At 42.1% G+C, this 13,155-nt stretch overlaps 1 protein-coding gene across 1 annotated transcript in view; it reads right to left on the bottom strand.

The window, feature by feature from the left end:
* Nucleotides 1-13,155, bottom strand: part of Slc2a13 (solute carrier family 2 member 13) — a 305,969-nt gene that overhangs the window by 220,853 nt on the left and 71,961 nt on the right. Inside the window, exon 3 of the mRNA XM_021183777.2 lies at nucleotides 9,852-10,060. Coding sequence (XP_021039436.1) covers nucleotides 9,852-10,060 — 209 coding nt within the window. The remainder of the gene's footprint in view (nucleotides 1-9,851; nucleotides 10,061-13,155) is intronic.

A 13,155-nucleotide genomic window follows, 5' to 3' on the forward strand; every position in this document is an offset into this window, starting at 1 on the left:
GCTCTTCACTTTGAAGAAACCACCAAGTTGTCTTCCCGGCATGCTGTGTTCAGCCGCAATGTTTGCAGTTATGGCTCCTCCCCGTCCTCAGCAGCACGTGTGTCTGTTAATGTTCCTCTTATTATGAATGGTATTCATTACAGTTCTTATTGCATTTTCTTACAGTGAACCAATGCTGGCCATTTTTTATGTGTTCTGCTGGTGGTTCTTGTATCTGCCTTGGTTTTCCACACCATACTAAATCCTTTGCCCACCTTTTCTATTATCCTTCTACAGGTAGTCTTTCATATTTTACTAATATTCTTTGGCATAAAGATCATAACTTTTGTTACAGACCCATGGTGGATCTTGTGATTTTGGTATTATATGACCATGAAGTCATCATCAAATACACTGGCTTGGATGTTGTTCTCTTTTTTTAAAGAGCTATAGTGCTAGCTCCTACCTACAGTCAATTTTGAATATAGTATTAGAAGCCAGATACATTTTACATGATCTATTAATTTTTCAGTTGCTGTGACAAACACCATGACCAAAGGCAACTTGGAGAAGAAAGGGCTTGTTTCATCTTCTAGGTTTCCGACCATCATAAAGAAAAGTCAGGACAGGGATGTGGAGGCAAACACTGAAGCAGAAGCATGAAAGAGTGCTGCTCCATAGAATTTGCTCAGCCTGCATTCTCAACCCTGGATTGCCAACTCCAGGGGAGCCATCGCCCACAAGGGGCTAGGCCATCCCCCATCAATCAAGAAAATGCCTCTTGTCCATTCTGTTGGAGATAATTTCCCAATTGAAGTTCCCTCTTCCAAGATGACTGAGTATTAAGTCAAGATGACAAAACCAAGAAAGCAAATAAACAAAACCTCGCTAACACACCTGGTTACTTGGTTGCCCCTGAGCAATTTGTTGAAAACCTTTCTTTATCCTCGGAAGTGTTTGCCATCCTGGTTTATAAACCATTGACCAGGGGCTTTGAAGTGTATTCCAGGATTCTCGATTGCATCTGATTAATCTATAAAAGCTCTCCTAATGTCAAGACCACACAGTTTTTATTCCGTACCTTTGTAAATCTTCTCATGTAGTAAGAAGTATTAATTTTAAACTCTGCTGCTTCTCTTTTTAAGACTGTCCTAGCTATTCTGAATCCTATACACTTAAACATAAAATATCAGGGTCCAACTCATTAAGTTTTGTGAAATAAAGACTGACATTTTGATAAGGATTTTGCTGAACTGAGAAATCATTTAGGAAGTACTGCTCTCTTAACAACAGTGCCTATCAAGACATGAACATAAGGGTTTTTATTTTAAATACACTACCAAAGAAAATCACTTTAAAATAAAAATAATCCACAAAGTATCTTTTGTCCATAACATTACAGTACAGACATGAGCTGGTCCACTCTTTGAGAATGCAGTGTGTCCAATCAGTCACCTGCCGTCTATAGGTTCAATTATCCAGAGCCTTCTCTGCAATGCTACCTTGTAGGTTCTCCTGTGCCTTCCCCACAGCCTCGGGTTGATGCTGCACACTTCCCTCTCCATAAGCACCAAGAAGCAATCCATTTCTCTAGCAAAACCAGCCTGGGAAATCAAAGGCAGACTGTGAAAAGATTTTACTAATAAGCTCACAAGAGATGTCTCACAATGAGTGTGTGGGAGGGTCTACTCCGTGTATTGGCTTGCCAACTCTGACAGCCATGAAGGAAACTAGATGGAGAGGAAGACCCCAGAAGCAACATGAAGACACTGGTGTCTGTGATTTCAGAGATCTAACCCCTAATAATAGAAAAGGCAGAGAGAAGAGTCAGAGGGAAGAACAACTGAGCTGAGTCATACGGTCCACTGACATAGAAGAGGACTGCCTTCTGGTATTGCTGCTTGCTAAAGCCATTTGGGATCCTTCCTTTTAGGAAAGGACACCCTGAAGGAATCCGTATGTTCTAAGCTCCATCAACTTGCTGGTTTTCTTTCAATCCTTCCTTATAGTAAGAAAAGTAGGCAGTGGAGACTAGAGGGGGGAGGCAGGGCTCAGTCAGACCCATCTCTAATTTTTCAACATAACATGTGGGATGATGTCTAATTTTTAGGTATTTTTTATTTAAATGAGAATTGTAGACCAAGACAAAATGTGTGCTGCATTTACAGAAGCAGACAATTACTAAACAGATTACTAAATACAAAATAGTTATTACCAGCTTAACACTAGAACCTCTAAGTTATGAATAATGAATGATAGACAATACTACAAAAGACCTGGCTTTAGCATAGTTTAGTTTTCAAAGGTGTGGCAGTGCATGCCTGTAACCCTAGCTCTATGGAGGCTGAGGTGAAACATTACAAGCTTGAGAAGAGTTTGAGCTACACGGCAACCATTTGAGCTGCCTCAAAGTAAAGATGATGATGATGGTGATAACAATATCCATGATAATAATGCTAACATCATAACTTTCTTTGAAAGTTCCTGCGGTTCGTCACACCACTGGAGAAAGAGTGCTCATATTCAGTTCTCTGAAATGAAGAGGCTTGCAGGTATTTTATTTAAGAGATGTGCAGTGGAAACCATTTTCATAAAAGCATTTTGGAAACAGTCTCTCCAGCAAGCGATTGTAGTTTTAGCTTCTTAAACCTAACTTTCTCCTCATCCCAGCAAGTACATAGCTCACTTTTAAACACTTCAAGGAATAGAGGTAGTGATGAGCAACTGAAGCGAAGCAGGAAGCTGTGGCGGGGCCTCCCAGGGGGAGAGAAATGGAGGATGCTGCTCCTGTAGACCAAGAGGTCAGAGAGGCCTTGGGAAGCATAATCAGAGGGTGATAAAAGTGAGAGCACCTGAAGGCCTTGACCTGAAGCACAAAGTGAGTCTAAAGCGGGAAGGGATGGATGGGTTTCCCTTTTCTTCCCTTCCTGTCTCCCCCTCTCCCTTTCTGACTTCCTTCTTTTCTCTTTCATTTTTTTGAGAAACATTGGATAATAGCAGACACTAAAGAACAGCTGGACTTCCTCCCATAGCACAGAAGATCCCGATTCTGGCAGAATATTGGTGGCAGTGGCAACAGATTAGCATTCCTTATAGTCCTCTCCAACCTGTACACACTGGATAGTCTTTAAAAGACACAGCAATTTAAGTCATCTTGAGGATGTGTGTGTGTGTGTGTTATATGTTATATGTTACATATCACATACCATATACCATATATCACATATCATGCATTATATATATCAGATATGCAATAGATATGTATTTATAAAGTAGACTATTAGCTGCACTGAATGTTTTTAAGCAAACCTGTAAAGAAATAACCCTGAAGCAGAGCTCTCTTTTGAAAGACCTGCCCTCTGAGCTTCACCTTTTCATTGGTTTGAATGCAGACAATTTAAAGACAGTATGAGCATCACAACGAACTGATGTGTGAATGGGGGTTGACACTAAGCTGTTTTAGCACGGATTTTCTTCTTATGAGATGTAGATTTATACACAGTGTAGCAAGAAAACAGAGATCTGCAGCCCTTAGGAATTACCTGCGCACACACTGAAACACTCTGAGTTTAAATACAAATGAAGAGAGGTGGCTAGAAAGAAAGCCCACGGCAATCAGAAGGGTTTCCTACCATAAGTATGAAGGTGAAAAATCTCTGTGGCTCTTCATCCCACAGAACAGAGGAGTCAGTGACGTTTTAATGTAAAATTAAGAACTATTCCTGTCTTTATAAGGGGTTAAAAGCCCTTTGGGGTTTAGAAAATCAATGCAACATTTATTTAAAGCAGTGCTGAATGAAACAGCTTAAGTCAGTCAACATGTCTGAGAAAGCCAATTTGCTAAAACTCCATGCCCTATCCAGTGTCCTTCAGTGACAGAGGGCAGTGGCCTTCTGTTTATGAATGGCCTTCTGGGTCAGTGCATGCTCTACCACGATGGGGTCATAGAACAGCCCGAGCTTTGACAGTTCAGAGAATTCTGCAACAATCTTTAGAATTTTAGATACAGAACTGTCATCACTACCAATATGTAGAAAGTCATGGGTCACCTTCCTAACAAGCTGTCAACATTTATTTCAATTTCATGTAATGCATGCGACCTATGACTGTTTTGCAGGGGGGCGCACTCCACTCTCAGGGCAGCAGATGCCAACAGCAAGAAGCCTTTCACTGCAAGGTCGCCACTCAGGATTGGATTTCTAAAGAAGCTACAGAAATATTTCTATCAAGCTATGATGATATCGGCCCTCCCTACAAATACCTCTCTGCAAGATGTGATTTGCAAAAATTGGCCATGCACAACATCAATTCACTGAAAAAGAAAATGACTTACAGGAAGACTTATGACCTAACTGCAAAATTACCAAAGGAGAAAAAAAATAAGGGTTGAGGCAGCCATCTGTTCCTGACACGATAATCATGACCCCAAAAATGCTAGAGAGAAGTCCAAATGAACTCACGGGGAGATGTTGGATAAATGTCTCTTAGCTCTACATGCCAAACACTCTTATTTTCTAGGCCAGAGACTAAACTCTCCCCAACCAGAAAGAAAGACACAGAGACAATGTTAGGCCATGTCAATGAGTTCACAAACTGATAATGTCAAAATCTTGCTGGCCTGAATGTTTTGGGGGTAAGCTGGACACAGCATCACTTGATTGCCTGCAACAGGGACTAGGGGAGCCTGCACGATATTTCATCCAGGAAGAGGGACCCTGAAGGGTTCCTTCCCACAGACAATGATATTAAGGTTTTGGCTCAGTGGTAAAGCCTGTAGCTACCCTGTGTGAGGCTTTGAGTTCCTTCTCTAAGACTGCAAATAAACAAACAAACAAATGCAAAGACATACTTATTAAATATATAAAATATAAACACAGTAAGCTAATATACTTACTTACATTAATATTTTAGCGTTCAAAATACAAGGCTAATTTCCTGGCTTGCATTCTATTTAGTACGTTTATTATGAAAGTATCTAGGATCTAGATGAGCAGAAAAATCTTAGATGTAAAAGAAAGTTTATGTATTTCTTTCACTCTGGGGGTCCTTATTTTACATACTGAAGACTGAACTTGTGTCCCGAGTGATTCTGGTGAGCACTACCTCATGTGTGAGGTCCCCAACCTGGCCCCTCTCCTCCCTCTTTCCAGTTTTGAAGCTTGTTCTGATGACCACCTTGTTCCACACTCACACCCTTTCCTGGCTTCCTATATGCCCATCACACAGTGTATGTTCCTGCAGAAAAGGAAGCCTTTCCTAACACACACCCTTATTCCACCTCTGATACCACCTTGACACCCCCTGTCTCAATCTCTGGACAAGTCGGTGGAGAGACAGGCTTTCCTGTGAGACTCTCTATGAGCACCAGTGGCTTTTGCAGAAGAGTGCATAGGCATCAGTGGTCACAGAATGGCAATGGGCGCCTCTGTGTTCCTTTCTCCACCTCCCGGAGATACATGTTTTATTAGATGGGGAAAGACAGGGAGAGGAATTTAGAAAAACACCTGAGCCCATCAGACAAGGTAACAGACAGCGTCAGCACTCAAGAGTCTTCCCTAAACTGCCTTGCAGGTCGCCAAGATGATTCAATGGTAAAAGCACTTCATTGGGCATTTGATCCCTGGGACAAACAAGGTAGAAAAGGAGAATGGATTCCTACTTGTTGCCCCTCCCACACACATACCTCTTTCTATCACACACACACACACACACACACACACCATGACACACACATACTCAAATGCATGCATACACTAAATAAATACACACATAGATAAATGTGATTTTTAAAAAGACTGCCTTCCAAGGAATTCTGTCTCTTGTTGGCTGCTTGTGTTTTCCTGGTCATGAGAGAAAGGGATTAGCTTGTAAACTAAAGCCTCACACACCCCACTCATGGCCAGTGATGAGGTCGCAGTCTATTTCTAAAATCCCAAACGAGAAACTGCAAGTCTTCAAGTCATGCCTGGGAGGCACAGATGGGTCTGGAAGCACACAGAGTCTACTAAAAGGTGTGATTAGTATTTACAAAACTGAATTCAAACCATGACATAAAAAGTTATATTGCAGAGCAGAGTGAAAACGTCTGTTAACTTCTTAAGTCAAACGGACAAAAGTTCAAATAAAATGTGAACTTCACATAGCTGCCCCTTTCAATATCATACTCAGGCCCTGCATGCCTTCCTTTCTGTAACTTTGAAGGTAAGTGAACAGTCTGCCGAGCACTACTTGAAGCAACTGACCTGATCTCTCTGCAGGTCCTATGTCAGTTGTGTATTGAACTCATGGCTTGGTATACATCTGTGCAGTGAAACAAACTAGGAAAGCAAAGCATAAGAGATGTCCAACAAAAATGAGGAGGTGATTCCCGACAGTTGATTTGTATTCCGATTTGCTTTAGACTCTAAAAGCATTATCATGTCTTTACTACGTCCGAGTTGATGCAAAGCATTCTGGGATAGAGGCACAGTCAGACCCTCCCCGAGAGTCTGAACACTTAGCTCTACTTTAGAGCTACTATAAATCTGGTTCATTTCATGGTGCAGATGCTCAGAGCCCTCTCTTCTCCAAAGGTACACCTTCAGAGGCTTGTCCCAACCATCTGACCTAATGTCCTTACAGTGCCTCTATTACTATTTTAGTACAGTGCTTATTTCCCTTAAAGAGTTACATAATTTGTACTTAACCAGTAGTTGTCCTTTTATTTATCATTTGACTCAGCAGGAGAAATAGACAACAACTTTGCCTGTTCTGTCTACTGCCACACCTATATTTCCCCTGTCATTTAGTAAAACCTTTTGAATGGACATTAGCTTCATAGCATTTTTCGAATAAACAGAAAGCATTCCCTTGGCTATTCCCCAACTATCACATAAGTTCTGCCACATGGCAGGAAACCTCTGCTCAGGTTCCATAATGCATGTCCTCTGTCAGGTTTCTAAAGGCCCAATCTTCCCACTCCTGGTTCTATCCCAGAGATCCTTTCTCCTATGGGATGTCCCACCTTCTATTTCCTGCCTCAGCTATAGGCCAATCAGCTTTGATTGACAGGTGGTGCATTCAGACCGTAGACAGTGAACCCAGGAAAGGAAGTTGACCAGTTTCATCATGTGGAGAAGAGAGGAGACTCTGCTATAATCCAGTCCTATTTCTCGGTGACTTGGAAGCCCAAATGTGCCGGGGACACAATGCTAGCCAGGTCTGTATCACTGTGTTTTAGCCAGAGGAAATGTTTCTGTTCTCGTCCCGCCACACAGCCACAAAATAAGTGGGTGTGCTGAACAGTACCTATGCACGCTTTTCTCAAAAAGTTATACTTTTGATTTGGAGAAGTCTTGTTTTTTTCTTGAGGGGCTGAATATTGTAGATATAAGCCAGAGTCATCCGTGTGCTGGGTACATGCACTTTCTTTGTGCTATTAGCTCATCCTAAAGGTTAAGTTTAAGTTCAGGTGACCAAGAAAAGAAAAATGATCTGGAATCAAACCTAAATATAATTGAGCTACCAGGTACCACGTAAACTAAGCTCCTATCTCCAAAGAAAAATTCCTCTTTAAAAAACTTAAGATATCTCACCATCCTGGAATCTTCCTATCCTGGAATATCTGATTTATTTATAGCAGTGTCCAAGCTCCATCTTCCAGCAGGCTATGTTCTATGACTCATGGCCTTTCCAGCTTGAAGCCACAGTTCACACTTCCCCTCCCCAGTTCCATGGACAGATGAACGGGCCACGTCCTAACACACTAGTGAGTCATCTCTGTGCCAGGGCAGATTTATTACTTTCAAGTTGGCTGTTATTTCTTCTGTGCATCCAGTCTTTTATTCTTGAATGTGCAGAAACAGGGGGTCAAGCCTAAGGTTTGCTAAGTCATTGCCCTGGTCACCACTTCCCAAGTCCAATGACCTTGAATTGTGTGCCTCGCTATTACAGTGCTATTGCTTTTGTGCAGAGAGACAGGCTTGTCCTGCTCAAGTTCTTCCTCCTTGATCTGTGGCTAATACAGAAAACACACATGGTATATAGCCAAGAGATAACTGTGGCATTTCGCTGCATATACCCTCTGGGGACTGCAAAGATGGGAACAAACATTCTGTCTCTGCCCACTGATTACTTTTCGCCCTAATTTCTTCAGGTGAGTCTCCATGTTACCTAGAGGGGTCTTGAATTCCTGGGTTCAACAATCTTTTTGTCCTGACCTTCCTACTATTATGGCGCTACATCCATCACCACCACATACAGACTCCCTACTTCTTAATCACGGAGGCAAGGCCCAGTTCTGTGAAATCTACCCCTGTGAACTTACTCTATAATGGTCTTTAACCTGTACCTTAAAAAAAAATAGGCTAAACTTTTAAATTAAGCAAGAGGATGTATGTCACATACTACAAATCTAGAGATGGGCTAATGGCATTGCTTCCAATGTTTGGAAGATTCGAACATGAAATAAGCCTCAAGTATATTATAGTGTTAAATATACACATGACCAAATATACATGGGAAATAGAAAATATATCTATTCCCTCCAGATGATGCTGTCTTTGGCTCCTAGGAAGCAGTGATAAAAACGAAAGGACACAAAAATAACTGGAATCACAGGAGACTCCGGCTTCCACAGAGACTAATTGGTTAGAAATTCTCAGCAGTCATGAACCCCAATTAGTTGCACTGTCAGCAACTGTACAGCTCAAGCAAATATATTTGCAGGTAATCAAAATGAAGCTGTGTGCAAGGTGGGCAGAGAGGGGGGCACACACCTCCGTTCCCACCACCCAAGAGGTGTGTGCAGGAAGATCAGGAGTTCAATGGCAGCTTACTAGGTTCAAGGTCATCCTTGGCTACATGATGAGTTCTAGACCATCATGTGCTGTGCAAGGCCATGTATTAAAACAAAAACAAAAAACAAAACAGGACCAAAATTTAAAAAAATAAAAATAAAAGATTTGTGCTTAATAGTTTATAGTGAAAGTGCAGCCATCTTGCATTTAGATAAGTCTCTCTTAGTTAATCAGCACATGAATTCTGTACAGCATTGCACGCAATGGCCCTAAGACTCTGAGTTTTCCACTCCAATCACACATAATTAGAACGTAGGTTTCAAGAGGACTGATCAGTACCAACGAAACAGATATTTCATTTAAGGCACTACGGGGACGAGTTCAGATTGGAGGGGGGAAAAAAAGAAGCGATTTGCAATTTAAATAGATATATTAGAATAGTGCCTTTTAAAACGAACACAATGATGAACACAGTTGAAGGACGTGATTTTGTGAAGGCGAAGCCTCCTTGCTTTGCACCAAGGTGTTTCCTTAGAGACGCCAGCATGGCCACACATGCAAGAGATGCTTGCCATGGGTTCAAAAACGAATGCCTCCGTAGCTGGGTCTCTAGTCTGACCAAGAGGGTTGTATCAGTAGATAACTGTGCTTCGCACACCTGCAGTGATAAGTCACAGCATACTCGCCCTGGTGCCTATGCACAATGGACACTGTAGGAAAAAAGAGTAGCCTTTGGCTCTATTGAAACTGGCAGCAAAAGGGGCTGAAGACAGCCAACACTTGTGTTTGACAAAAACCGACACCTTCATAGGGGTTGAAAAAAAATAGGATGTGTCCCCATATGAACAGCCAGTTAGTACAGGTTGAAATCAAAATTGAGACATTTTTAAATGCGAATTTGGAAACTGGGTGAATTGAGGATGATAACTGTTACTGTTGGAAAATGTATCTCAATCACCCTTTATATTAAAGTTAAATATCTTTATTTTTGTTTGGTTGCATCATAAGGCCATGTTCAATAATCCTAAAGTGATTTAGTTTCTGAACACAGCCACCGTGTGGCTCTCTGTCTCACGCAGTGGCACGGGCACATACCTGCGGTGGCTTCCTTTTCCTCCTCCTCGATGCTGTTCCTGATGCTGTCATACTCCTCATCAATGGTCTGATTGCCACGCATCTGGGACAAAATTCGGCGGGCCTTCTGAGTCTGTCCCTTCTGGATCAGCCACCGAGGGCTTTCGGGCAAAAAGAGGAATCCAAGAAACTGTATAACGGCTGGAATGGCCGCAAGTCCCAACATGTACCTGCAATAAGAAATTCAGTGATACTGTGAGATTGTTCTGAGAGCACTGCGCATATATACATGGTGGAGTGTAACAGTACTGAGTGCACACTCATGGAACACAGACTCTACATATAAAGGGCACGCACTTCCCAGAGTGTAACAGCACTGAGTGCACACTATTCACAAGAGTATGGAAACACTGAGTGTGCACACAGCCCAGACTCTGACAACACTGAATACACACAACCATGTCTGACAGCATGGAGTCCATACTCATCATAGAATCTCAGATAATTGAGTCATGAGAATACATAAACAGTGAGTGTGCACTCCCTGGGGTCTAGCAGCGCTGAGGACACACTTACAACAAAGTCTAACAGGACTGGATTCACACTCGCCATGGATCCTAAGAGTCCTAGTGAGTTCTTACTTACTGCGGAGTCCAACATCACTTGGTGTGTACTCCTCGGGGGTCGGACATACCTGAGGGCACACTCGCCTTAGTCTGAAAACAGAGCGTGCACTCCTCAGATGCTAACAGCTCTGTGTACACACCACACAGCCTAACAGCACGCCATACCCAGTCGTTCGCCATACAGTCTAAAGCACTGTGCGCACACTCCCAGAGTCTAACTGCTCTAAGTGCACACTCATTCACCAGAGTATACAAAGGGTATACAGTCCCCAGTGCCTACAGGACTGAGTGCATGCTCAGTGAGTGCACAGAGCCCAAGGGCACTGAGTGCGTACTCACCACAGAGTCTAACAGCAGTGAGCAGACCCATACCTCCCATGGTCTAAAATCACTGAATGAGCACTCCCTAGAGTTTAGCAAGACTGAACGCACACTCGCTACAGAGCCAACAGCATTGAGTGTATACTCACTACCGGATTTGATGTCTATGTGGACCACAGCCACATCTGATCGCTAATTAATCAGATTTTATCCCCCTGAAAAGTTATTTTTATGTTGTACTGAAATTGAAAATGAGAACAATCTAATACTTATTTCTCTCATAGGAATTATACTTTCACGATGGCAGGCAAATGCCATAATGGTATTTCCACACTCTGAACAAATCATGCCAAGCTCTGCATATCTAATAGGTCTGACACTAATAGGCACAACAGAACTGTGGTTTGCCATACCTCTCTGTTGTCTCCTACTGCTACAGACTCCATGCATATCTTCCAGTGCACATGAATGTAGGGCTTCTGTGGTCTTGGTAAGCGTCTCTTAAAGGCACACATGCTAAAGCCTTATGTGCCAGCTTATGTTGCTAGTGGGAGGAAGTTTGGTGACTGGGCATTCTCTGAAAGGCGATACTGGGACCTTTCCTCTTGCCTTTGGCCTATAGCACACACGAGGTGATTGATTCCCTTCATGTTGAACTGCTATCATGATGTCCTTCCTGCCTTGACTCAAAAACCTTTAGCCAAAACATCCCTTCCTGCTGAAGTGTAGAGTAGGTCAGCTATGCTGTTTTAACAGAAGCAGAGAGTAACCCAGGACTAAGAGGACTATCTGATACAAGATATACTTCTCATGCTACTAAGGGCCTGAAATTGCTTCTTCTGTGTTTTGTTGGCAGATTTTTGGTTTTGCTTTCTTGTCTGAAATGTGGTCTTGCTAATAAGTAGCTTTATTGATCTGCACTATGTAGTCCTCCATCTGTCTCACGAGAGCTAGGGATTACAGAGATACACCAGCATGTCTTGCAACAATTTGTTTATTAATAGCTATTTTGTTTCTTTGAATGATTAGGTTTTTTTGATTTATTTATTTATTTTATTTATATGAGTACACTGTAGCTGTCTTCCATTGGGTTCCATTACAGATGGTTGTGAGCCACCATGTGGCTGCTGGGAATTGAACTCAGGACCTCTGGAAGAGCAGTCAGTGCTCTCAACTGCTGAGCCATCTCTCCAGACGGAATGATTAGTTTTTAAAAAGTAACTTCCTGTTTCATTTTGCCATGAAGCAACAGGTTCACCATGATTAAGCAGCCATGGCTCATAGCAGAGAAGAAGGAGGTGGAAACAAATCATTGTAAACAAATGATGACCCTAATTGGATATGCTTTGCAAAGCTAGTCTATCTTTTAAGTTATGCTAACCCTAGAATAAAGCAATGTAAAGGCTCCCAGAGATCGAGCTCATGACATAAGGCAACTACTTTCTAAGCAACTGTGTTTTAATTCTAAAAACAAAAGAGGAAAAATATTATGATGATTTGGGCATTAAAATACCAATTACGCCGGGTGTGGTGGTGCACGCCTTTAATCCCAGCACTCAGGAGGCAGAGGCAGGCGAATTTCTGAGTTCAAGGCCAGCCTGGTCTACAAAGTGAGTTCCAGGACATCCAGGGCTACACAGACAAACCCTGTCTCAAAAAACAAACAAACAAACAAACAAACAAACAAACAAACAAATTCCGATTACTATAAACTGCACAGTAAACCTACAGGAAGAATCGGTAAAAGTGAGATTTGGAGAGTGAACAAAGTATTTATGAATGAGAGACAGAAGAGATAATTTAGACTTCTATGCCTATGTTGAACATTTAATCCCTCAGTGCAGCGCACAGGGGACAGATTGTTCCTTCACAATTTGAGCATTGCTTCTCAACCTCAGAGTCTGCCATTGTATCTGAGTTTTCACTCCCACTCCCTAGCTGAGCACCTGGTGAAGCTCTTGCACATAGCTGGCATCTAGTAAATATTTTATGACACAAAAGGACAACAGCCACGCTCTGAAACCTTCTGTGTCATCACATAGAGAGGAACTATGTTTACACTCACAGAGCAGTATTTCAGGTGTATACCTTATATTATGTGTTCAATATAATGGATTAGGAATGAGATAAGCTTAACCCCGTAGATGAAAACTTTCAAGAGCTGCACAAAGAAATACAGAAACCACATCATTTTCAGATCCCCCAAATCTACACATGTTTCTTTGTTCTTTGCTACTCGTTAATAAGACCTACAACGTGTGATCCATCCAATAGCTGACTGTGATCATCCACTTCTGTGTTTGCTAGGCCCCGGCATAGTCTCACAAGAGACAGCTATATCTGGGTCCTTTCAGCAAAATCTTGCTAGTGTATGCAAT

Source organism: Mus caroli, chromosome 15, assembly GCF_900094665.2.
Source record: "Mus caroli chromosome 15, CAROLI_EIJ_v1.1, whole genome shotgun sequence".
NCBI lineage: Eukaryota > Metazoa > Chordata > Mammalia > Rodentia > Muridae > Mus > Mus caroli.